General features: G+C 57.1%; 2 protein-coding genes across 5 annotated transcripts in view; one reads left to right on the forward strand and one right to left on the reverse strand.

The window, feature by feature from the left end:
- SPEN (spen family transcriptional repressor) overlaps positions 1–3241 on the forward strand; it is a 96615-nt gene extending 93374 nt beyond the window's left edge. For all 3 annotated transcript variants that reach the window (XM_032863505.1, XM_032863507.1, XM_032863506.1), the window contains 4 exons: positions 257–766; positions 931–1125; positions 1424–1582; positions 2054–3241. In XM_032863505.1, the coding sequence (XP_032719396.1) occupies positions 257–766; positions 931–1125; positions 1424–1582; positions 2054–2185 (996 nt within the window). In that variant the 3' untranslated portion in view covers positions 2186–3241. The remainder of the gene's footprint in view (positions 1–256; positions 767–930; positions 1126–1423; positions 1583–2053) is intronic.
- A 1175-nt stretch (positions 3242–4416) lies between these two features.
- The window catches only part of ZBTB17 (zinc finger and BTB domain containing 17), a 30348-nt gene continuing 8491 nt past the window's right edge, over positions 4417–26273 (reverse strand). For both annotated transcript variants that reach the window (XM_032863508.1, XM_032863509.1), the window contains 14 exons: positions 10470–10676; positions 9201–9389; positions 8424–8564; positions 7966–8091; positions 7366–7598; positions 7147–7289; positions 6742–7042; positions 6394–6481; positions 6159–6275; positions 5957–6077; positions 5604–5734; positions 5085–5294; positions 4904–4993; positions 4417–4803 (listed from right to left, as the gene is read on the reverse strand). In XM_032863508.1, coding sequence (XP_032719399.1) covers positions 4520–4803; positions 4904–4993; positions 5085–5294; positions 5604–5734; positions 5957–6077; positions 6159–6275; positions 6394–6481; positions 6742–7042; positions 7147–7289; positions 7366–7598; positions 7966–8091; positions 8424–8564; positions 9201–9389; positions 10470–10676 — 2381 coding nt within the window. In that variant the 3' untranslated portion in view covers positions 4417–4519. The remainder of the gene's footprint in view (positions 4804–4903; positions 4994–5084; positions 5295–5603; positions 5735–5956; positions 6078–6158; positions 6276–6393; positions 6482–6741; positions 7043–7146; positions 7290–7365; positions 7599–7965; positions 8092–8423; positions 8565–9200; positions 9390–10469; positions 10677–26273) is intronic.

Consider the following 26273-nt stretch of genomic DNA (forward strand, 5'->3'; position numbering starts at 1 on the left):
GAAGGCGCTCTCTGAGGGATCTCGTGGTGCTCGTGGTGGTGGGGGGGTTGCCTCTTGTGTGCAGGGATGTGGGGGGGAGAGGGTGGGTGACTTCTTCCTGGAACCCTCAATACTGAGTGCCCGAGAGGATCACTGCGTGGGCCTGACTTCGGGGATGCCTTCAGCTGACCCTGCCCAAGAGCCCACGGCTGGGGGCCGGGGGGCCGGAGTGTAACACGCTCTCCACTCCGTTCCCTTCTCCCCTGCCGAACTCCAGGGCCCAGCTCCTGAAGGTGAGCCCTTGCAGCCCACTCCGCCTGCACAGTCCGCACAGCCTGCCCAGCCCGTGCAGTCCACACAGCCTGCCCAGCCCACGCAGCCTTGCCAGCCCACCCCGCTCAGCCAGCCGGGCCAGCCACCAAGCGGCAAGATGCCTCCGGTCTCCCAGGAGGCGAAGGGGACCCAGACAGGGGTAGACCAGCCTCGCCTCCCAACCGTACCCGCGAGCAGGCCAGCCGAGCCGCATGTGCAGGTTCAGAGGGCGCAGGCAGAAACGAGCCAGACCTCCTACCCCTCCCCCGTGTCCGTCTCCATGAAGCCTGACCTCCCGGCCCCTCTCCCTGCTCAGGCTGCCCCAAAGCAGCCGTTGTTTGTCCCCACAACCTCAAGCCCCAGCACCCCTCCAGGACTGGCTCTGCCACACACCGAAGCCCAGCCCGCTCCCAAACCGGATTCTGCTCCACACCTGACTTCCCAGAGGCCTGTGGATATGGTCCAGCTTCTGAAGGTAAGTCCGGGCAGGGGGCCTCCCGCTCCCCTCCCAGCTTTGTGCCGTGTTGAGTGTTGTCCTGAGGACCCCACTTAGACTAGTCGGCTGCCGCCTGGGGCCATGTCCAGCATGGCTCTGCTCTGTAGCCATGAGCTTACTTCTGCGTGTCTCCCCGAGAGCAGAAGTACCCCATCGTGTGGCAGGGCCTCCTGGCCCTCAAGAACGACACGGCTGCCGTGCAGCTGCACTTCGTCTCTGGCAACAACGTGCTGGCCCATCGGTCTCTGCCCCTCTCTGAAGGCGGCCCCCCGCTGAGGATCGCCCAGAGGATGCGGCTGGAGGCCTCGCAGCTGGAAGGGGTTGCCCGAAGGATGACGGTGAGCTTCGGGGCCCAGGCGAGCACCGGCCGTGCCCTGGAGGGAGGATGTGGCTCGCCCCCACCTGCCCGTCTCCCTGGCTTGCCCACCCAGCATGTTCTGTCTCCCGCCGGCATGTCAAATGCCTCTAGGCTCAGAAACTTTTCTCAGGCAACAAATAGGGAGACTTTAAGGTCACCCCAGTGGGGTGGGGGCTTTTGTGGACTCCGCAGCTGAACCCCGAGGTTGGACAGGCCTCTGCATGGGGCTGCTGTCTTGAGGGGAGGCCGCTGACGACTGACGACTGCTGATGCCACAGGTGGAGACGGATTACTGTCTGCTGCTGGCTCTGCCCTGTGGCCGTGACCAAGAGGATGTCGTGAGCCAGACCGAGTCCCTCAAGGCGGCCTTCATCACCTATCTGCAGGCCAAGCAGGCGGCAGGGATCATCAACGTCCCCAACCCTGGCTCCAATCAGGTCAGCCGAGTGTCCTCCCCTGCGGCGCACACGTGGGGGCCGGTCTCGGCTAGTCAGGCCGTCTAATCGGGTGGGCTGGGCTACTGGTGCCAACTCAGAGGCTGCCAGAGGTTTCTTAGAGGTGGGCAGGAGGGCATTTTGGAGAGCGAACTCGAGTGTAGAGGTGGGGCCTCTGTGGCCCATCCCGGATCTAACCCCGGGACAGCGGAGACACAGCTGAGACCGCAGCGGTGTTTAGCTCTGTACTGAGGAGCCAGGTTCCCAGGAGAGTTGGGACAGTAGTTTGCGGACAGCTAGGCTCCTCTGGGTGGACAGAGTCCTGCGGGCACGAGCTGAGAGGGAAGCCGACTCACCCAGGCTCTGTGTGTTGCGCCCCTTCAGGGCCCCCAGTTGGAAATGCTGAAGAATGGTAATGGGGTGGCTGAGGTGGAGACAGGGGATCCCACTCTTCTCTCTCGTCCCCCTCTCCAGCCTGCCTACGTGCTGCAGATCTTCCCACCCTGCGAGTTCTCGGAGAGCCACCTGTCCCGTCTGGCCCCCGACCTCCTTGCCAGCATCTCCAACATTTCTCCCCATCTTATGATTGTCATCGCCTCCGTGTGAGCCACTGAATGGCCGCCACTTGGTGTATTTCCCTGAGGCTCTGCAGCAAAAAGTAAACCCAGGACCCCCCAGTCGCGTGGAGGAAGCAGCTGCCGAAGGGGACACCCTCCACTGCCAGCCGCCAGCCTCGCCCTCGAGCCCGCTCCCCCCCAGGCTCCGGGGGACAAACCCCTCTGGGCAGTGGTGCTGCTACCTGTGTGTTTACATGACATTAGCCCGAGGACAGACCACCAACCGATGGACTCTGCAGACACCTTGGGGCTGGGTTTCTCTCTCCTCTTTTGGGAGAAAAGGAACTGGGCAGTGGAATTAATTTTTTGTTGTTTTTGTTTTTAAGAAACAAAACAGAACTGCCTTTGCACTAAATTAGTGACTTGGACTTTTGCACAGTGAAGACAGGCTGTGACACTCTGGATGTCTTGGTGTACCTGAAACACACATCGAGGACTCGAGCGCAGGACGTCAGGCTTCTGCTGAAACACTGGGGTCAAGGAACATTTCATTGGGTTGTTTTGTCCCCACCCTGCCCTTCCCCGTGCTCATTTGGATGTGTCACCTTTCTTAATTCTCCTGCCACCATCTTTGATTCACCCGGATGTACAGTTTACAATCGCAAAAGAGCAAACAGAAGGATTTTCTTTCCTGGTGGGATATGCAGAACTTGGGATGTGTGTATATATAAATATATAATATATATAAATATATATAATACTGACTTAAAAAATCAAATTCCCCTGACATACATTTTTTTTAATCTGTGCCAAAAATGTGTTTTCAGAGAAAAATCTTATTTTCATACTCAGACTTTGTATTGTCACTCATTTGTATAAGTGCGCTTCGTTACAGCACGGGCCCTGCCCCCGCGATTTGGAAGTGTCACACACACAAAAAAGACTGTACAAAAAAGACTGGCTTCCCCTCTTCCTGTTACCTTGACCTCTTCTCTCCCCCCCCCCCAACTTCCTAACACTTATTAATTTATGAAACTGGTTTTCTCAGCGCAGTTTTGTTTTGTGTGTCCATTGGATTACAAACTTTATTAAAAAATACAAAACACGTTGTGTGGATGTGATTGTCACTTGACTGGGACGACCAAGGGTCCTTTGCTTACAGGAACAGCTGGCCCTCATCCCACTTCTCTTTCCCTCCCCAAGTCTGTCCATGGGACCTGCTCCCTTCCTGCCACTTAATCCTCCCCAAGCGTCGTGTTCTCTCGTACAAGAGGTTTCTGCCACAGACTGAACTTACTTATTCTCGGGTAACGTGGAAGGCACTTCAGAGTTGGGGTGGGGGAGGAACCACCTGCCAGGCAGACTCCGAAACCTCACAGGCAAACTTTGGTGTCTTGCCTCTTTGCCCCTTCCTCGTGCGGGTCTGGAGCGGGGCTGGCCTGGGCAGCAGCAGAGGCACAGCTAGGCCCAGTGCTGGGGGGTGGAGGGGGGTAGGGGGGGCAGGGACCACAGAGTTGATGGTCTCACTTGAGATAATCACGGGGCTCTCTGAGGGATTACAGCTGCTCAGAGCAAACCGGAGGGGCAGAGACCGCATCCGCTCTCCCTGCCGAGGGTTAAGGATGAGCTGTTCCACGGCCCCTGCTGGCTGTGCCCCCACCTCCCCCATCAAAGCTCCTGGCCATGCGTTTCTGACCCTCAGCCTGGTCGTAGACTCCCATCGATTGAGGGCAAATCAATGTTCCCAGGAGAGTGGGGCACGGGCTTGGCCTTGATCCTGTGAAGTGAGTGTGAAGCCCTCCTGCTTCCCCAAGCCCAACAGAACTGGGCCCGTGGCCTGGCGGGCCTGGCTCTCTGCCTACCTTGCTCTGGCTGAACGGGCTTCTGAGCTGGGCTCTCTGGGGTGCCTGGATCCCGGTAAGCCAACCCCACTGGGTCACAGCAGGGTCACAGCTGTGCTCCGTGGCGGAGAGGGGAGCTCAGGTCCTGAAGCTGAACAGGTGAGAAGCCCAAGGAGGAGACCGGATGAGGGGACGGGGTGCGTGGAGCCACAGTCTCTCCGGCCCCAGCGTGCTGCCCAGACCCCGACTCAGGACAACGAAGCCAGTTCTTTTTCCAGACGGGTCCAGAGTCACCAGTCCCGTTCTGTGGGAGGTACAGCCTGGCTTGGCCGGGAAACAGGTCGGTGCCGGCCAGTCCCTGGGTGGAGCAGCCCTTCCGTGGCATTGGCCACAGCTCTGCCAGCTTCCCCCACACCCCCACAGGGAGCTCTAGGCGGCATTAGAAAATAATCAAATTTATTCTCTCTAGGGAACGGGGCCACCCCTCTCAGATCCAGGGTGCCATCCATCCTTAAATAACAGTCACAAGGAGGGACGCCTGCTCACTCAGCAGGTGGCGGACATTCAGGGGCTGTGGGGGGCGTCTCTGCCAGAGCGGGCTGGCCATCGGCCCCATCCCGAGGGCGGAAGACCAGCTCCCCAGCCTGCAGCACCTGCCCGGCCGGCCACGCGCTGCCCGGCCCGTACTGCTGGTAGAAGTCCGCGTCCGTCTGGAACATGACCAGTGCCTGGGCCGTGTGGATCCGCACGTGCTGGGCCAGGCTGTTTGCATCCAGGAACTTGTCCCCACAAGAGTCACAGGCATAAAGGATGTGAGTGTTGGGGTCTGTGGGAGGTAGAGGCCATGGTCAGGCTGGGGAGAGACCTCGGGGTGGCGGGCGGGGGGGGGGGGCACCAGTTTTCAGGCCCCAGGCGGCCCCTCTCACCTTCCTCCTGTACTTGCTTCACAGCTTTGCTAATCTCGGCCTTAAGGACTTCCGTCTCATCGGCGGTCACCGCAGCCCCCACTGGTACCACTGCGGGCAAAGTCCATGGGGCCTCAGGCACCTGCCCCATCATGGGAGGCACGCTGCTCGGGACCACCCCCCAGCGGCCCGCGGCCCGCACCTGTGAGCTGAGTGACGGCCGTTGCCGCCAGTGCCTCAGTGGCCAGCGTGACCATGTCATCCACGGTGACCACACTGACCTCACCCCCCTCCTCGGGCTCCAGGATTTTGATGCCCGCCTTGCCCTGGTGCACGGTCTTCACGTGGGAACGCAGGTTGTCCACTCGGTTGAAGCCACGCCCACACTTGTCACACAGGTAAGGCTTCTCTCCTGGGGGGGAAGGCAAGGTTCTCGCCTGCCGTTGGGGGGGGGGGAGGACCTCAGTGGCCTCCAGCTCCCCCAGAGCCCTGTCTCTTCCAGCAGCAAGTGCTCTGGGGCGGCCACCGGGACTGCCCAGGAGCCTCCAGTGGCCACCGCGCCTTCTGGAAACCAGGAAAATGGGGTCCTCATTGAAACTGAACCTCCCAGGCCCCCTGCAGCAAGGACTGACACCCAAGGCTGGGCCCTGGAGGGACCTCCCTTCCCCCCAGACCGCCCCCAAGAACAAGGACCAGGTAAGGCGGGCGGCCGCGAGCTCACCGGTGTGGATGATGATGTGCTTAGACAGGTCCCCCACGTTCACGAAGGCCTTGCTGCACACGCTGCACTTGTGAGGGCGAATGTTGTCGTGATGGCGAATGTGATTGGCCAACTGGCTGGACTGGACAAATCTGCGGGGCGGCAGAGGGAGGGGCTGGCACCAAACTGCCGGAGTCTGGCAGGGAGGGTTGGGGCTGGGGGCCGGGGAGCTGGGCTGGGGCCTCCCGCCTCCTCTTCTAGATCGGGGCGAACCCAGGGAGCTAGGCCTGGGCCGGGGCAGCACTTGGCCCCCGGTCCCATCCAAGCTCTGCGGGGGGGAACCCGGCGGGGCCTGGGGCGGGGCAGGACGGGACCTCTTGCCGCAGCGCTCGCAGACGTAGGGCTTCTCCCCGGTGTGCTGGCGCACGTGCGCGATCAGGGAGCTGGCCTGGGTGAAGGCCTTGCCGCACATCACGCACTGGCACGGCTTCTCGCCTGGGGACGGGCGGCAGGAGAGGCCGTCGGCACCCACGCCTCCCCGCGCGCCCTGCCCCCGCCCCGGGGCCGCTCACCCACCCGTGTGGATGCGGACGTGCCGCTGCAGGGCGCCGGGGTCGGCGAACTGCCGCTGGCAGTGGACGCACACGTATGGCTTCTCCCCGCTGTGGATCCGCAGGTGCCGCTTCAGGTTCCCTGTGGGAGACGCGGGTAGGGCCCGCCTGAGGCACTGCGGAGGGGCGGGAGGGGGCGGGAGGGGGCGGGAGGGGCGGGGCGGGGCGCGGGGGGGCGGGGCGCGGGGGGCCGGCCCTACCTGAGGTGGTGAACTGCTTCCCACACTCCCGGCACTTGAGGGGCCCGTCGGCGATGTGGATCTTCAGGTGAGCCTTCAGATTCCCCACCTGCGCCCAGGCGGGGGTCAGAGGGGCCGCCCCGCGGCGTGGAGCGTGGAGACCTCCATCGCCCCCCACCCCACGCCAGCGGCGAAGCGGCGAGACCGGCCCATACTCCAGGGCCCTCGCCCCGCCTCCACCCGGGCGTCCCTGGCACTGCAGCCCTGGGACTCGACCCTCCCACCCCCCCGCCCCCCTCCCCCTCCCCCTCCGCCCCCACCCCCACGTCTCCCCCACCGGCGCCGCCCCGCCCCCGAGGGCGCGCACACCTGGTTGAACTTCTTGTCGCAGTGCGGGCACTTGTGCTCCTTGTCGGTGTCGTGCGTCTCCAGGTGGCGCATCTTGGACGTGGGGTCGGAGAAGGAGCGGCCGCAGTAGTCGCACTGGTAGGGCTTCTCGCCGCTGTGCACCAGCTGGTGGCGCTTCAGGTTGCCCGACGTGGTGAAGAGCTTGCCGCAGTCCTCGCAGCGGTAGCGCGCCTCGCCCGAGTGCCGCTTCTTGTGCAGGTTCAGCAGGCTGATGAGCCGGTAGCTCTTGCCGCACTCCTCGCAGCCGTACGGCTTCAGCGGGCTGCGGGGCACAGGGCCACAGGGAGGGGAGCGTCGCGGGGCTTGGGGGGCCGGGGCGGGGGGAGGGGGGAGGGGGCGGGGGGGGGGGGGGGGGGCGCGGCGCACCTGTGGGTCTTCTCGTGGGCCTTGCAGGCGGCCGGGTCCGAGAAGGCCTTGCTGCACTCCCGGCACGAGAAGGGCTTCTCGCCCGTGTGGATGCGGATGTGCCGCTTGAAGTTGCCGGTGTGCGTGAACTCCTTCCCGCAGTCCTGCGGGGGGCGGGGGCGTCAGGGACCCGCAGTGGGCGGCGGAGGAGGGGGGCCGCGGGCGCAGGGGGGGCCGCACCTCACACTTGTGGATGACGGAGCCGTAGGCCTTGGACTCCGTGCGGTCGCCGTAGGTGCCGGAGCGCAGGCCCCGGGCTTCGGGGCCCAGCTCGTGGCCCGAGTCCGTGCTGGCCGACTCCTCGCTCTCCTCGGGTGCCTCCCCCTTCTCCAGCGGCGGCCCCTCTTCCTTGACCTCGGCCGCACCCTCCTCCTCCCGCTCTTCTCCTTTCCTGGCCGGCTCCACCTCCATTTCTGCCTCGAGAAGGGCAGACACTGAGGCCTTGGGAGGGCGAGAGCCGGCCTCCACAGGTGGTGCCCTCAGAGCCAGCAAGAGGCAGGGGTCTGGTCTCTGCAGCCCTCTGACCGTGGGCGGCTGCTGGGTCCCATCTGCAGACAAGCCTGCTGGGCACTGGCCTGGGAGAGGGCTGTGGGCTGCTCAGAGGGGGCCTGTGTCCCCAGGGCTAGCAGAAGCACGGCCGGGTACATCCCTGAGAACCAGAGGCCAGACTTGGGCCCAAAGCTAAAGCGGGACTCACCGTGGGATCCGCTAGAGGGGTCTGGGGGGGGACCCAGGGGGACAGGTGAGTGCCAGCTACTGGGCCGGCCGGGGGCAGGGTACCTTGCTCAGAGCTCTCTGACAACACAGCCTCCGCCTCTGCAGCTGCCATGCTACTCGTCGGGTCGGGCTTGGGCTCCACGGGGGGCGGCTCCCGGGGGGCGTCAGCCTTCTCCGTCTGCTCGGCCCCTGGGTGTGGCATGGGAACACCGGAGGCGGGATTAGGGCCCGCCATCCAGGGGCTGGAAGGCTATCCTGGACCAGGTCCCCAGCAGTGGCTGAGGCCTGGGATGGGGGCCCAGCACACCCCAACTCGGGCTGCTTATGCCTCTGCTCTGGCTGGAGCAGGCACCCCGGTGCGAACAGGTCACTCTGGGTGACGAGAGCTCAAAGGGAACAGTGGTCAGTGCCACCTGCCTCCCGACCCCAGGAGCCCCCCGAGCAAGCTGCTCGCTGCACCAGGGCCCGGGCTGCAGGGAGGGGATGGGACGGATGGCCGGTCCCTAGGTGCCACAGCTCACCACTGGCCGTGGTCTCGGCCTGGCCACCACGCTCCTCCTTGGGCTCCCTGCCCAGGCCCGTGGGGGGACCGCTGCCGGCGGGGTCCAGCTCGCTCAGCATGGGGGCAGCTGCCTTCTCCTCTTTGGTTCTCTTGTCTCCTCCTAGAGATGGAACAGGACAGACCTGCCGTTTCCCATCACATGCCCACCACCTGGAGGGGTGAGGTGGCCCCACACTTGCTCGCTCTTCCAGATCCTCCCTGGGGATGCTGCTATAGAGTGGTTTGCCCGTCTGTTCCCGGAGCACCTGCTCCACACACCAGGCTGCCAGCCAGGCCCAGGATCACCAGGCCTAGCTGCCACTCCCGTGGGGCTCCCACGCTGGTCAGGGGCATACCTCACATGCAAAACAATGCCACTCATCAGAGTCAACACTTAGGAGGGGAGCGGGGTCCTCTGCAAAGGGTGCCATGAGAATCTGGCCATACCCAGTGTCAGGAGGAAGGGCAGGAGAGGGGAGCGGCTGCTGGAGGGGTGAACCCCGTGTGCAGAGGCCTGGGCCAGGCACACCCCCCAGCTCTGCGGGGCAGCAGAGCACAAAGCAAGCAAGCAGGTAAAAGGTGGGGAAGGGAGAGGCAGACGGGCCCCTCTGAAGGCCTTCCCGAGACTCTTACTAGCAGCCCACGGGGCAAGCAAGGCCAGGTAAGGAAACTGAAGCCCAGAGAGAGGAAACGGAGAGTCAGAGGCAACAGCCCACCCAAAGCCGCCTGCTCAGGAACAGCCTGCCAATCCTCTTACCTTCCGTGGCCGAGGCCACCGCGCTCTCCCCGGGGCTGGCATCTGGCTCCGCAAGGGACTTGAGGGCATGGCAGGCTGTGATGATGTCCTGCATCTGCAGGAAGCTGGCCACGGCCAGCACATCGTCCACGTTCTCGGCGCTCAGGCTCAGCTTGGCCGTGTACATGAACTCCAGCACCTGACCCAGGCCTGCCAAGGACACAGACGGCCATCACGGACCTGCCTCAAGACCTGGCACTGGCAGCCGGCCCAGCCACCCCAGACGGGGATCTGTGGAAAGCAGAGTGGCAGGCCAGCAGCGCCCCCGCCAATCTGGGGCCCAGACCACAGGCTCTGAAGTACCCCCACAGAGGGCAGAGGGGGTGACAGCCACCCTGCATGGAGGACAGCAGGTGTGAATGCTCACTTAACAGAGGACGGGTATGAACGCCCACTCTCCACAGAGACAGTGTGAATGCCCGCCCTGCACAGAGACAGACAGTGTGAACGCCCGCTGTGCACAGAGACAGTGTGAACGGAGGACTGAGAGTATAAACACCCTCCCCGCAGAGGACAGTGGTGTGAACGCATCGCCCCTTCCCTGAGGATACTCTCTACCGCTCAGCCACCACACCCCCCACCGGAGGACACTCCAACAAGAGGGTGTCAGCACTGGCTCTCACGAGGGCTGTCACAACTATCTGACCTCCAAGCTAGTCACGGACCCCTCTGGGTCTCAGTTTCCGTATCTGTAAACTGGGGGAACACCACCTCGCCCTAACCTTCTCATGGCAGGTCCTGCCATGCCGGGTGAGGAGCCAAATCCAAGACCAGTTCTCCCTCTCAATCCCCAGGTCTTCCTGACACCCCTCCGAGCTACAGCCATGGCCATCCCCATCATGGTCAGCACGGGGGTAGGGGTGCAGGACGGACTCGACCATGGGAAGGGGTCAGGGGCTGGGAAGAGCACACCTGTTCTCTGTCCCTCCTAATGAGCCTATCCTGGGTACACTCCAGCCCAGAGCTTACCGAGAGTCCTTCCTGTCAGTTCTCCTCTTACCACCCAGGTCCCCGTCAAAACAGGCCCCTCGAAGGTGGAAGGAACTCTGTGCCCACACTCTCATGGCCTGGGTCCCCTATGGGAGGCCTGGTGCAGCCCACAGCTCGAAGATGCCCTCCCGCACAGGAGGGCAGGGGCCGCATCGGGAATGTCAGGAGGGCCGTGCATGGCACAGACCCGGCCACAGCCTCCGAGCCTCCGCAAGCGTGGCCCTGGACCCCACGGGGTACCTGCCGCGTTACTGATGTCCAGGTGTACCACGTCCTTCTGGTCCACGAAGAGCATCTTGAAGTACTCGCTGCAGGCCGCCAGAACTGCCTTATGGGCTTTGAAGTCAACACCGTCCACCACAAAAGTGCAGTCACACAACAGTCCCAGCTGCCGCTGCTGGTTCAGCTGCTCCAAGACGTGCTGGCTGTGCTGGGGAAAATCCATGGCTGCGGAAAGCCGGAGGGCCTTCGTGTTAGCACAGAGAGAGGACGCCAGCCCGCCCCGTGGGCAACCCCCGAACTCCCGGGTGAGAAACGCAACGGAGAATGGGAGAAGGAAAACCATGGAAGGTTGATCACGCCAGACTCCCTCTGCAAGCCAAGGCTGATCAGCGGCTCCAAGATCCCTGGGTTTACTGGCCAGCAAAGTTCCAAAAACCAAAAGCACTGAGGGACCAACACAAAACAGCTGACTTTGTGTCTTGCCACGTTAACAACATTAGAAAGCCGAAAAACACACACAAAACCCTCATGACAGCGAGTGTTAAAAAAGAAAAGACAAGGGGCGCCTGGGTGGCTCAGTGTGCTGGAGCCTCTGCCTTCGGCTCAGGTCATGATCCCAGCGTCCTGGGATTGAGCCCTGCATGGGTCTCTCTGCTCAGCGGGAAACCTGCTTCCCCCTCTCTCTCTGCCTGCCTCTCTGCCTACTTGTGATCTCTATCTGATGGATAAATAAAATCTTTAAAAAAAAAAAAAGAAAGAAAAGAAAAGACGTGGTCAGTTTAACATCGTTTACAAAAAGAATGCATGACATAATCTTAGGAGGACAGATCTTTCAACTTGATACGTTTGGTTTGATGTAAACCTTTCTATTTTGGTTTTTTCCTCATTCTGTCAAGCACAGGTGAGATGTGTGTCTGGGAAGACAGAGGTTCCCTCTCCCAGCATTTCAGGAATTGGCCCTCTCCTGCGGCACCCACAGGGCTCTGGCTCCTGCCCTTGGGGGCAGAGATCTCTCTCTCTCTCTCTCACTCATAGGTTCAGGGAACTGCATGACGCTGGGGCGTCCTGTGCCTCCAGCAACCTCTCCAGGCTGTCCCGGGAGGAAGAGTGAACTCTGGCCCCTGACCCTGAGAGCCATCGGGCTGGCTGGTTTCGCTGTCAAAGGCCTCACATAATGCCTGGAAATCCTACAACTGTCTCAAGTGAAAATGCTCAGAAAAATTCCATGGCCCGGTGCCAAATAATCACGAACCACCACAAGCCATGACTAAATAAGTATCTAAAACAGTTCTCTCCTCCCCAGCACCACACCAGAGTACGGCTCGGACCAGCATTTTACAGGGAAAACAGCAGGCCCTCGGTTCAAGAAAGACCCAGTTTCAAAGTCAAAGCCAACCCCCACTCCCGGGATGGCGCTGCACAGACCCCCGCCCGGGGCTGGGAGGCCTGGGTCTGCTCAGAGCTGCCCCAGGCTGCTTCTGGGCATGTGGGAATGACACTCTGGGGTTCCCGGGCCCCAGGTTTCTGCAGCCCCTCACGGGCTCCCGCTGTTCTGTGACATCAGCCTCCTTGCAGGAGCCGCGACCACGCACGGCGGTCTGGCTGTGATGAGCCGCGAGGAAAGCGACGCCTGCCTCCCCTGCCAGGGGGGCTTCGGTGGCACGGATCGCCGCAAAGCCCACCTACCCCGTGGTGTCTGGAAACTTTTCAAGCAGGACTAGGTATTTGCTGAGTCAGGGGAGGTCACCGGGCAGGCAGGCAGGCAAAGCTCTAGGCAGGGAGTGGGGCGGAGGGGTGACAACGGGCTGTGTGCCACATGCCGGCCTCTGTCTGAGCCATGAGTTCAGAGCAGCCGTTGCTGGAGACCCAGAAACGGCCATTCCCTCCCTCCAGCAGCCCCACGCTCAGCCTTCAATCCCACCCTGCACACACAGGCTCCCAAGGCTTCTTGGTTCTCCGCTCCATCCCTGCTCCTCTGGGGGAGCCGAGAGGAGGAGCAGCAGGGACCAGACCCGGAGCAGCCAGCGTCTGCTGAGCTGCCCGCCCTGGAGTCAGGCCGGCCGGAGCCAAGGCCGCCACCGACACACGACCCCCCAGGAAGGCATCCTTCTGGGTCTTCAGTCCCTGGAACAAGCAAGTTCCTGTTGTGACCTGAAGGAACGAACGTGAGAATTCTGGCTGCTCTATGCCCAAGCCAGTAAAAACAAAAACAGAGATGTTTCTGGAGAACATGGAAAAAAACCAATGTCCAGTCCCTGGGTTCAAACCCCCAGGCCGGGTCACTCAGGCCTGGGTTCCAAAGGCAGTACACACTGGGCAAGGGGTACACGGAATGACAGTAGGGGGCAAAGAGAGGCCAGGCCAGCTCACCCCCAGATCTGCCTTCTCACCAGGGCTGCGGGGGAAGATGTGAGCGCGTGTACACCCGGGCAGCCCCCGAGTCCCTGTCACTGGCCACTCCCTATGTCCCCGAAAGCCCAGGTGCAGAAACCCCTTCCAAATGCAAGAAGGGGAGAACCACCAGCACCGGAGGGCCAGATGCTCCCTCAGCTTCGGAGCAAGCCCCCTCGGCTCTTGGCAGTGCCCCGGCTCCTTCACCTTCCCCAGCAGCCAACCCGAAAAGAAGGGGGAGGAAGCGTCACCCAGGTGGAGAAACAATCAGGGAGCGTCGCCCCAACAACCGCACCCCTCCCCCTCCAAGGTAAAGTTGGTCCAGGCCCTCGGGCGGGGAAGGCAGAGCCCTCCAGCTGGAAGGCGATCTGACTTGCTGTGAAGGGAATCCTGAGACGAGACAAGACCCCAGAGTGGACGGGGGCTGCCAGGAGCCCTCGAGCTGCCACGGGAAGGGCACAGAGCCGGCTCTCCTGCGGCTGGATGCGGAGGGGAGCTCTCGTTTCAGAGACCTTGGAGGGGCCAGGAAAGGTCCTGGGAGAGTGTGGCTGGTGGCCGGGTACCCCTATACCCCACCCCAGGACAGCAGCACGTACCCGCAGGGAATGTTTTCCACCCAACGCTAACCACGTTCTTGTGATGTGAGCTGTGGCCTGGACGTGGGTGTGGGGAGCGGGGCCCCCCCAAGGCTGCCTCCAAAGCTGTTCCAATGGAGAAACACTTCTAAGGTGCATCTGGTCTGACAAAATCAAAGAAAGAAAAGGAAGCAAGGGGTGCCTGGGTGGCTCAGTGGGTTAAGCATCTGCCTTTGGCTCAGGTCATGGTCCCAGGGTCCTGGGATCAAGCCCCGCACTGAGCTCCCCGCTCAGAAGCAAGTCTGCTTCTCCCTCTGCCTCCGTGATCTCTCTTGCTTTCACTCTCTCTCAAATAAATAAATAAAATCTTTTAGAAAATAAAAATAAAAAAGAAAAGGAAGGGAGAAAACGGGAGAGAGGGGGAGACAGGAAGCAGCGGAAGACCGGGAAAGAGAGGGAACAGAACGACGAGGAAGGAAGGAAGGAAGGAAGGAAGGAGGGAAGGAAAAGGCTGCAAACGCAGAGGAGCCTTAAACACAGGCCCCGGGCCCCGTCCCGGCCGTGGAGGCTCCCCGAGTGTTCACAGGGTCCCCCCCCCACAGGCGGTCAGCAGCACTGGGGATGTCATAACCCCCTAATTGGCAGATGGAGCTCAGAGGCCCCCCCAGCTGCCTCCTGCGCTCACCTCCGCCAGCTGGCCGCCCACTAGAAAGCTCCAGCAGCTCTTTTCTCCCTAAGGCAAAGGAGTGAGCAGGTGAGGGGCCCCCTGGCATGGTCCTCCTGTCAGAGGGGCCGCGCTAGAACCGGGCAGTGCCCCACCGCCAGAGCTAGGTGAAACACTAGAAGATCTAGAAGATCTAGAAGATCACAGCAATCCTCCCACCGTCTCCTGTTTCCTTCTCCACTCCACAGTCAAAGGAACCTCTGGCGATCTGGCCAAGCTCAGAGGCGCTCGGGAGGAGGCGAAGGCACCTGCCTGGACCACACAGCTAGATGTGGGGGCCCGCGGGTGCCGGGAGCTGCCCACCCGTCAGTGCACTCACCCAGGGGCCGCTGGAGCACAGTAGGATGGACAGCCCCGCCACCTAACGTCTGATCAAGCGCGGCTCTCCCAGCCCCGCCCCTGCTGCGCAGGGCCTTCACTCGAGTGAAACTGGGGGGGGTCCCCTCTGCCTTACTTTGTCCTGCTTTAAGGGTGATCAATGTGGCCTTAAAGCTACTCTAAGATGGACCCTAACTACAGAAAATGCAAACAGAACGAGACCACGGAGCCCACCAAGCCCAAAGCCCTCAGGTTAGATGCAGAAAACTAAGCCCCAAACTGGCACATGACTTGTCCATTCCGGAAACGGCCCCACCTTCCGGAAACTCTCCACTGCACTCCTCACTCCTGCCCTGTGACACTTCCCGTGACGCCGCCGGCTGCTCAGTGCTGATCCCTGACGAAGGGGGCAGACATCCGGCGTCAGAGCTGTCCGGCCGGACACACAGCCCTGGCCTGCCTCACAAGGAATCCGTCTAGGAACGGAAAGGCGAGGGACCTGGGGAAGCCTGCAGTGTGAACTAAGCAACGCGGACACGGACGGCCGCCGCCGCCAAGTCCCCCCATCCCGCACACCTGCTCGGAGATCCCGGCTGGAGCTGGGCGGCTCTGACCGACCAGAGCCAAGGACTCAGTGCCAGCTCCAGGCCTGGCCCTTAAGAGGGCTGCAGACTCTGTGCGGCTCTCCTGCAACCCAGCCACCCCACTGCAGGGATGCCCAGGCTCTCCTGTCGGGGCCCCGGAGGAGACGCCACAGGCACGGGCCACATGATGAACTCAGAGGCCCTACTGGACAGTGGCGTGCGAGGCGCTTTCCTGGACCTTCCAGCCCAGCTACTAGCTGAATGCTGTCATACGAGTGACCCCAACACCTCGTGGGACAAAAGAAACTGCCCAGTCAACCCACAAAATTGGGAGAATAAACTGCTGGTGGTTTAAGTCACGGAGTTTTGAGAAGGTTGCTCACAGTGAGAGAATGAATACGGATGGTAAAGTTGTAAAGGAAAGGCGATGAGTAACAAAACGTCCAGGACGATGGTTCTGTATAGATGCGAGACAGGGAGGCGGGGGAGGGGGGTGAAGGAGAGGAGGGGGGAGGAGGGGTCCTCCGAGACATTGGGAGTGCTCTATTTCTTGTCTTGGATACACCTAGATTTATTATTTATAATTTACTTATTATTTAAATTAAATTTTAAAATAATAAATATTCATAATAAATTAATAATAAATATTTATTATTTAAATTAAATTTAAATTAAACATATACATTTCATATACTTTTGTAGGGCAACATGCTTCAAAAGCTGACGAAAGCTGACAAAATTTTGAATAAGAAAAAGTGAGGAACAGGTGCCAACCTCAACCTTGCCGAGACAGGGCTGTGCACAAGCACGCTCGCCACCGCTCGCATTGGGGCTGCGCTGGGGCCCAGGCCTCACGTTTCAGGGTCACTGAGTCGGGGGCAGGGGCGCTGGCCTGGGGAAACACACCCCGTCTCATTCATGCTTCAGTTCCAGAACATCTGCAAGCACACGATGACATGAGGAAGGGCTCCCTTTAGGTGGTGAAATCCCAGACCCCACGGCCCCGCTCCCAGTAACGATGAAATGGCATTTACTGGAGTCTCTTCAACACGGGGCACGCACAGCACCACGGATCACCTAAAATCTAAGAACAGGGGTACTCTGCTGTCAGGTTCTGCTCTGAGCGCAGAGGCGGCAGAGCCCCTGGGGTCAGGCTGGGGAGGACCCGGGCCGCAGCTGGGCCGCCCTCCCACATCAGCAGTGGATCGCCAGCAAAGCCCCTCCTCCAGCAAAATGGGGCCAGTAGGACCGCCTCCCAGGTGTGGCGCAGGCTTCGGTTAGCTACTGTAAGCACAGAGCCTGTACTGAGCCTGACGCGTTAAACGTTCCTCAAACTACTGTTACCAGGAAGCAGAGATGCAAATTATAGTTTTATTTTTAGGCCGCAGACCGTATCAGATGGTTTCTACATATCCTTTCCTGCTGGGTACCTTGGGTAACTATTTAGTGACTTGACCTTGTTAAGACGTTGTAATCATAACCCATTATTCTTTCTAAAAGCAATCTGGAAAAATCCCAGAGCCCAATTAACGTTAAGAGAGGGAGGGAGGGAAAGCAGGGGTGCTGGGCAAGAACCATTCGGAGCAATTTTCTCTGTCGGGGAAGCACTTTATATCGAACAACTGTTCTGTTAAACCCCAAGGGCGCTCCCGGGGGAAGGCCGGAGCGCCTGCCCAGAGCACTCAGTGGGTCCGCAGAGCATGGCTCCATCTCAGAGTCAAAGGGGCATCTGTCGAACATGAAAGATTATCCAGGTTATTAGCAAGCACTACATGGCATTTAGGGTTTCCAAACTGCCACACAGAGGGAAGCCATTAAGCCAGAAAACAACCAGCCTAGCACAAGGAGCTGCTGATTTGACAAACACAGGAAGTCCCTGGCTCCCCGAACACCGCTGCACCCAGCTGCAGGCCTGGGCATGACACTGCCGCCTCATGTCCAGGGGCAGGGGACCGGGATCACCACTCTGCTTCCAGATACCTGGCATTCCAGATTTTCTGGAAACACAGGTGGTTCCCATCTCCAGCTTAGCACACACAAACTCAGGCCAAGCAAATGGAAGTGTGGTTAAGCCTGGCAACCGTGACACCTACCAGCCCAACCCACCATCCACCCAGTGTGACACCCTCTCCCTTGTCAGGGCAACACCGCAGAGGCAAGTACCAACAACCAGCCCTTCTGGCACTGTTCTTGTTGCCCAGCAAATACAGCTTTTATATTAAGCTCGTGGTTCTCAAACTTTTTTTTTTTTTTAAGATTTTATTTATTTATTTGACAGAGGGAGCACAAGCAGAAGGAGTGGGAGAGGGAGAAGCAGGCTTCCCGCCAAGCGGGGAGCCCAATGCAGGGCTCGATCTCAGGTTCCTGGGACCATGACCTGAGCTGAAGGCAGACGCTTAATGACTACGCCACCCAGGAGCCCCTGTTTCTCAAACTTCTAACATCACTTTCCCCTTTAGGGTAAATACACAAACTCACTCAGCCCTTCCCAACAGCCCCAGATTCTGATACTTGATCCTCTACTGGGTAATGGCTCCACTCTGAAAATCACTGCTACCTTCCACATAACCCCACCAGCCAAGATTCAGCTGTATTTTCTGTGAAGCTTGTATTACCAAAAAAATACGGATTTTTAAACACCTAAAAATGTACCTAAATATAAAACTAGGGATGCTTGGGTGGCTCAGTTGGCTGAGTGACTGCCTTTGGCTCAGGTCAGACCCCAAGGTCCTGAGATAGAGTCCAGCATCAGACTCTACTGATTGGGGAGCCTTCTTCTTCCTCTGCCTGCTGCTCCCCCTGCCAGTGTGTGCTCTCTAACAAAAAAATAAAATCTTTAAAACTAATAATAAATAAGTATAAAATTAAATTGTTTTTTTAAAAGATTTTATTTATTTGACACAGACAGACATAGCGAGAGAGGGAACACAAGCAGAGGGAGTGGGAGAGGGAGAAGCAGGCTCCCCACCGAGCAGGGAGCCCGATGCAGGGCCATCCCAGGACCCTGGGATCAAGACCTGAGCCAAAGACAGACGCCCAATGACTGAGCCACACAGGAGCCCCTGAAATTAAATTGTAATACTGCCTTTGCTTTTCAAATTATACAACTACCATGACCTCTAACAGGTAACCACACTTCTGAAGAAGGAATGGCCATCCCCTTCCCTGACACCCGATGAACCCCCACTGCTCCAGGAATGGGGCTGAGTGGGAAGGCTGGCCGGTCCTGAGGAAAGGGCGGCCCCCTCTCCCCGCGCCAGTTCAGAACCCATTATGCCAGGACTTGCTATGGGGACGCTTAATGCTTAACAGAGGGTAGATTAAGGGCCTTGCTTCCACAAAGACAAACTCAGAATATGTGGGACTTGGTGGCATCTGCTCCGTCTCCCAGCATCCCGCCCTCCACCCCAGTGCTCCCTGACCTGGCCTGAAAGGAGGCTCATATGTTGCCCCGCCTCCCCTATCAGGTTCAATAAACTCACTGCTGGGGCGGGACTGGACTGCTTACTAACTGGCTCCTCACGGTCCCTGACAGCACCTACCCCAGAACCTTGCTCTCACAGGGCTGTAAATCAAGTCCAGGAACAGGCCTGGCCTTTCTGAGTGCAACTAATTCAAGGTCAAATATTCTGCGGATCTTCATGAAATAATCATTGTACTTTGAGTGCTTGTTAACTGAGAAACTAATGGGCAAGACCACCATGAAAGAAAGCATTTCCATTCCACTAATCACAACGGCATCTATCCGTAACTTGAGAAGTAACGAGAATGAGAAATGTCCTCCAATATACAGAAGGTCTGTGGGGTCAGACAGCTGGGCAGGGACTCCTAATCACCACCGTCCCCTCTCAGGGTCGGTGGGCCCTAAATCAGGAAAAAGACATACGGAAAAGGCAAAAGCACTTCACAAACGCTGAATGAGCGTCTCCCCTGTGCTGGTTGCAGGTCTAACTAGAGCTACAAGCGTCATGGGGAAGACAGGTCATAAGTATAATACATAAGCTCACAGACTAGGCGCTGTGAAGAACGTGAAACAAAGTGTGGAGACAAGAGGCAGAGGCTATTTAATATTTCAGAAAACAGTCAAGGAAGGCCTCTCAGAGCAGGTGACACTGAAGCAAGGACCTGAGTGAAGAGCAAGCCATACCACCGTAAGCCCAGGGGCCACTGCAGGCACAGAGAAGAGCAAATACAAAGGCCCTGGGGCAGGTGTGACCTTGACAAAGGGGCTGGCCTGCCTGGAGAGGAGGAAGCCAGCAGGAGAATGAGAAAAGTCAGCACCAGAGGCTGAGATCTGCCCAGGTCTTAGAGGCAAGGCAGGCTCTGGAGTTTTCCAAGTATGCTGCGGTGCCCCGGCAGACTGGGTGCAGAGGAGCGATGACAAGCAGGCAGGAGGGGGCAGAGGGACACTGGGGGAGGGGCAGAAGATGGAGGCCCCGTGCTGGGGTGGCAGTGGTCAGACCGGGAAGCTGCTCGGGAGAACCAACAGTCAGCTGATCAAGCGGAGGCCTGCCATGAGAAAAGGAGTCAAGGACAACACTAAATCGTTCGCCTGAGAAACCGGCTGAGCACAGGTGCCAGTCGCTCAAGTGAGGAATGATGGCGGGCGAAGGGAGGGCAGGGCACGCAAGAGTCCTGTGGGGCCAACCCAGCTGGTGGGTAGGGCTGGTGGATAAGGTCACAGGATGGACCAGGGTCCCCACGGGAGCAAACACTGGACACAGAAGAGGAAACAAGGGCACCCAGGGGCTCGGTCGGTGATTTCGGCTCAGGTCATGAGACTGAGCCCCACGTCGGGCTCCGCAATGAGCGTGGAGCCTGTTTAAGATTCTCTCTCTCCATCTTCCCTAACTCCTCCCCGGCCTCTAAAAAAAAGAAAAAAGAAAGAAAGAAAACAAAGAAGAGGAGGAAACACCAAAAGACTCAGATCCAAGGACACGCATGTGAATCGGGGCTCCAGTCTTAGCCGAGCGGCCTCAGGCAAGCTTCTCCGAGTTCGACAGGAAACCACCACACACACCGGAACCGGGAGGACTGAAACAGCAGGAAGTACTGCACGAATCCTGCAGAAGTGGAATCACACACTACTTCTCTACCAGAAGTCCGACTGACACACAGGCAATCAAAAAGGGAAAAAAATGAACTAAAACAAACCAGGTTATCCTAAGTGCACCCCCTTTACTCGTGAATCCATGGCCCCTCTTCACAGCAGGTGGAGAAAAAAGGAGGAAGCCACAGTCTGGTCCAAAGCGACCACAGCCCTCGGACTTTGTTCCCATCTGGCTTCAAACGTCTGCTGTGAGGCCTTTGTTACTGTGTCACTCAGGGCAGAAAGCCTGGGGAGAGTCGCCCACTCAAGTTAAATATGGCTAGATTCGGGGGGCGCAGCTGCACATCTGGTGGGCTACAAGACGGAGTAGCGGACACAGACTCCCAATCCACTGCGGAGCGCTGCCTGGGGCTGGTGCCCTGCTGGGAGCCCCAGCTCCCCCAGGAACAAGGCCAGCCCTGCCTAAGTGTCCCCCCCAGGACCTGCCACTGGGGAGCAAGTCCCAGATGCTGTCAGCACCTTCTGATGACTTCTGAAGGGGTGCCACTCCCAGGAAGATAGGGCACCTAGCCGCATCTAACAAGACGCATGAACAAAGGTGAGAAGGATGTTCAGATGGAGGATAGCATAAGCCTCGGGGGTGCCTGAGAGAAAATGGTGTGTGAGCGTGGAGACCAGGCGGAGGGAGGACAGCACACCTCAGCATGGAGAAAGAGTGGAACACGCGGGGAGACACGGGGCGGAGCCAGGCACGCAGGGCCACGCCCACAACGCCAGGACCCAGGGCTCACCTCCCCCCATTACCCCACCCCACACACCGCACGCATTCTGGGAGCCTGGCCAGGGACTTGGGCAGGAGAGGGCCATGGTTAGGCTCACATTTCAGGAAAGTCACTCTGGCTACATCAGTATGGAGAACAGACTGGAAGGGGAAGGATCAGAAGCAGAAAAAGTAAGTTAGAAAGTCCCACGGTGCTGGACCCTTGGGATGTGAAAATGGGACAATGTCACCACCAGCCGGCACCGGGAAGGTTTAGCTGGTGGCTCCGGATATGCCACACGCTCACACGACCCGTTGAGAGCAGCTACGCTAACGGCCCAACAACTAAATATGATAATATCCTTTGAAAATTCTAAGTACCTCTTCTTGGAGTGGCTCAAAGTCCCTTAACAACGTAGAGTACCCGACTGTTCCTAGGGGAAGCTGGGCCATGCGGTTTGTCCGAAACCATAAATCCAAGCCATGAAATCCTAGCTCATAAACAAACAAAAAGTCCATATCTCTGGACATACAAGAGATGGGGGGGCTGGAGGGGGGCTCAGAGAAGCAGGGCAAGCATAGGACGGAGCTCTACTTTTCACGCATATCATTTCTGCATTTTATTTTACCACTTATAAATGTTAGCTATTCAAGAAACCAAGTGAAAAAAAAGGAAGGGAAGAAAGAGAGAAAGAAACTGTCCCCAAAGTCAGAGCTTCTTCATTTCTATTTATTATAAAACCTTGAAGACATTTTCTACAAGACCTGATGACTCAAAACTTCTCAACAGGAAAAAATTTCTCAGAAGGGAAATGGAAAATTATGGTAATTTGCACAAAGAATGTGTCACCAGAGAAATGTTCATGAGCAGAAATTCCTTACGGGGACAAAACTGAAAATCCCCTAGACGAGCAGCTGGCAGCCTCCGCCAGCCCCAGCCGAGCCGCTCGGATACTGTGAGCGATGAGGCACGTGTGTGAGCGTGAGCACATGCGCGCACGTGCGCGCGCGCACACACACGTACAGTTCTGCATGCAGCCCCAGGGAGCTGGCAAGATCCTGGACCCAGTTACCTCTCCTGCCTTGGCATCAAACCAAAGCCAGTCGAGCACCTTGCACAAGAGGATGTAACCCTCTGCACCTCACTTTCTCCGCTGTAAAATGGGGGTGATGACACCCGTTCCCACTGCATAAAGCAGCCATGGCCACCATCACTCCTGCTTGTCGCACATGAAGCCACACTAGGGATACCGGTGAGCCGCAGACAATAGGGGAACCGAACAATAGGGGAACCGAACGCTGGAACCCCTGCCCTTTTAAAAATGGGCGGTGAAATCTTATCAGGCCCCCAGGACAAATGAAGTTTTAGCCTAAAAGCAGACTAGGCAAAGGCCTGCCGATGGCAATGCTGACTCCACTCACTGGTAACCGAAACACAAGACAGAGGCACTCAGCCTGGAGGGCAAAAGCCTCCTGCTTCCTACAAGGTTGAGGACCCGCTGTTTGGAGGTGAATGTATCTGGACTTCAAGGCAGCACATGCGTTTCACGTGGCTGACTTTGACTGGCCTTGCTTCCTTCCCAGGATGGGTGACTGCTAAGTTCCCTCCCTTCCAGGGAAGATATAGTAAGTGTTAAATAAATGATTTCATTAACAAGATCGCCAGATTGCAAATGCGCGCATCTGAAGTAAAACAGATACCATGTGCCTGACGATAAAAAATGAGACATTCACCCAGCACAGATTTTCTTTGAAAACTTTCCCTGTACTGGAAACCTTGAAAAGGAACGACACAGGACGTGTATCTATACGGACGGAGGATGTACACAGCAGAAGCCAACATGAAATTGTATACGGACTACCCCGATAGGATTAAACTGAAAAATATTTAGTGAGACTTGACTGGGGAAAACTAAATGAGTGCAAGGGTATTTTGGAGGAGTGTTTGGGGGTATCGCACCAACTCACGTTAGGTCTGGGTAAAGAGCAGTCAGGGACTCAATATCTCAACTTCCCAGCATCTTTAAAAACTGCTGGGCTCCTCAACTCCAGCGGCGGCAGTGCGGCTCTAGAACTCTGGACAGGAGCCCTGGGAGTTAAGATTAAGGAAGCTCAGGGCCCCGGCTTGTCCTTGCCCTTGAGTGAACAGTGCTGGCCGGCCTCCAGCCCCTCACATCCCCTCCACCTGCAACAGCGGTGAATCAGCAAAGAAGCCGGAAGCCTCTGAACGGACCACTTGCCTCCCAGGCGGGTTTTCAGCGAGTGACTTTGAAGTGAGAGCTTCTGAGGGAAACTTGAAACGCACCCCCAACTACTGCCTGGTTCCCGGTTCCCAGTCCGAACGCAGGGAGCCTGAGAGAGAGACAGAAACAGAGACAGAGACAGAAAGAGGGACAGATGGATACACAGAGGTATAGTGGGCTAGATACAGAAAGAGTGCGTGCATGGCATGACTGTAAGGCATGCAGACCAGCCCCCAGGGGCAGCTTGGTGGGGCCTCAGGGAGAAAGGTGCGGAACCTGAGCTTAATTCTTAGTATGAAATGCTGGTCAGAAATCTAAATGGGGCGCCTGGGTGGCTCAGTGGGTTAAAGCCTCTGCCTTCCGCTCAGGTCATGATCCCAGGGTCCTGGGATCCAGCCCGCATCGGGCTCTCTGCTCAGCGGGGAACCTGCTTCCCCCTCTCTCTCTGCCTGCCTCTCTGCCTACTTGTGATCTCTCTCTGTGTGTCAAATAAATAAAAAAAAATCTTAAAAAAAAAAAAAAGAAATCTAAATGTTCTTCCTCTCTTCCCCCTTCCCTCCCTCCCTCCCTTCCTTCCTTTCCTTAAGTAATTTCTACACCCAACACTGGGCTCACCCAACCCCGCGATCAGGAATCACTCACTCCCCCCGACTGAGCCAGCCAGGTGCCCCTCCTTGCTCTGTTTCATTCATATTACCCTCATCGTCCCACCTTCCCAAAAGTAAATACAAATTTGGCGTGAATATTTATAGCCTATGTTGTAAATAAGGGCTAGTGGTCTGGCTATACAAAAGGCTCCTCGCACAAACAACAATGAAAAGAGATGTCCCCAGAAGAGCTTGTACTGGGAGGCACCTGGCTGGCTCAGTCAGTGGAGCACGTGACTCCTGATCTTGGGGTTGTGCGTTTGAGCCCCATGTTGTGGGTAGGGAACACTTAAAAAAAAAAAAACCAAAAAAAAAAAAAAAAAGAAGAAGCTTGTACACAAAAGTTCGTGACAGCGTTACTCGTAATAAGCAAAGGTGGAAAGAACCCAAACGTCCATGTACTGACGAATGGGTAAATAAAATGTGATCTGTCCGTGCAAGGGGATTCTGGGCCATAAAAAAGTAATGACACACGCTACAACACTAATGAGCCTTGAAAACACTGTGCTAAATGAAGCCAGCCAAAAGACCACATGTTACATGATCCCATTTACATGAAATGCTCAGAACACACAAATCCGTAAGGACAGAAAGCAACTGTCGAGGGCTGACAGAGACAGAGGAGTGGGGAGTGAAGGCAGATGGGTGGTGGGTTTCTTTTTGAGATAATGACAATGTCTTGAAAATAGTGGTGAGAACTGCACAACTCTGGGAATATGCCGCAAGCCATTTAACTGTACACTTTAAATGGGTGACTTGTGCACAACATGAATATCTCTACAAAGCTGTTACAAACAATTAGTAAGAAAAAAAATCTCCCAACAGCAAAATGAGTCAAAGAAATGAAGAGGCAGTTCATAAAAGAAATACCAGTGGTCAATATATTCTGTATGGGAAAAACATGTTCAGCCTGACTAATAAAGAAATATAAAGTGGGGCCTGGGTGGCTCAGTGGGTTAAGCCTCTGCCTTTGGCTCAGGTCATGATCTCAGGGTCCTGGATTCGAGGCCCGCATCGGGCTCTCTGCTCAGCAGGGAGCCTGCTCCCCACCCCACCCCCGCCTTTCTGCCTACTCGTGATCTCTTTCTCTCTGTCGAATAAATAAAATCTTAAAAAAAAGAAAAAAAAAAAAAAAAGAAGTACAAGATACCACTTCCAGGATCAAACTGGCAAAAATCTAAAAGATAGTTTCCACCCCGGGCCAGTGCGTGTTCATGAAATGGTACCTCTGTCTCGATGGCAGCCTGCCCACATGATGCAAAGTTTGAATTCATTCGTTCACTGGGTAAAAGCTAATGCTTGGGTGTTGGTAACTGATCCGAGAGCCCACAGTGCAGATGCTATGGTTTCCCAATCTGATGGGGATTTCACCTGGCTGGAAGGAAACTGTGAGTCCTGGGAAAGGACTGTGGGTAGGGCTGTGGGGCTGTGTGGCTGCGCCCAAAGAAAACACAGCCTTGCTAATACATAAGTGCCACCCTGTGAAGCAGCTGGGAGGTTACAGAAATCATAGGCTCTTTGTTTCCAAAGGGGTAACTGGAATGGCTGCAGGGGCTGCTTGCAAAGGGTTCCAGGCTACAGGCTACTTCATCGATCCCAGCAGTGATCCTGTGGAAAGGCTCCCCAACAGCCCCCACCAGGCAGATAAGCCAATCAAGCTTAGAGGGGTTGTCAGCCGACCTAGGTAGCACTGACACACCCAGATTCAAGGCCATGTCCAGATACTCTAAAAGATAAGAACTTTCCACTTCAAAAAAAGACAAAAATTTCCATAGAAAAATAGAGGGACATGGAATACTAGGCTCTATAGATCCTTAGCTTGTCCCAAAAGGGCAAATTCTCTGTCATTAATTGGCACTTACCCACACCCTCTCCTTATACTAATAAGGTTACAACACATCTTATAAAAGCCCTAAGTGGACATCACTAAGTCTTCATTCAAATCTGTTGCCAGATGAAACACAAAATTAAGACTCAGAAACATCTTGATTTTCTGGAGGCAGGGCACATCAGGTACCCAAGCCAAGTCTCAGAGCACACATCTGCAAATGCTGAAGAGGACTTGTGAGACAGCTTTTAAAATGCACCAAAGAACTGGCAAGTCAGTAAGGAACACTGAGGGGTCAAACAAAGGCAAGCAAGGCTGGAGTATGGAGAGCAAGTGGAGCTTTGAGGGTGGGCGTCAAAGCCATCTGCAGAACGGAGCAAGCAGGGGTTCCCTCTCCCTCCCAAGGGCAGAGGTCTCATGGGAGCGCCCTCCAGAATAAAGCTGGGGCCACAGAGAGTTACAAGTCAGCGGAAAAAAAAAAAAAAAAAAACTGCGCAGAAAACTGCCTATATCAAATCTTGGCATCAAGTGGGAGGAGGGTAAAATCCCTAGATGGCCCCCAAACAGATGAGAGCCCAAACTCACACATCATAAAAGATACGCTTCAGGCAGATAAAAAGTGATGTCAGAATGAAAGTATTAAATGCAAAAAGGAATGAGATCTAGTCAGTAAAAAATGAGTAAATCTAAACAATACTGAAC

Source organism: Lontra canadensis, unplaced genomic scaffold (assembly GCF_010015895.1).
Source record: "Lontra canadensis isolate GAN:19392208 unplaced genomic scaffold, GSC_riverotter_1.0 scaffold25, whole genome shotgun sequence".
Lineage (NCBI taxonomy): Eukaryota > Metazoa > Chordata > Mammalia > Carnivora > Mustelidae > Lontra > Lontra canadensis.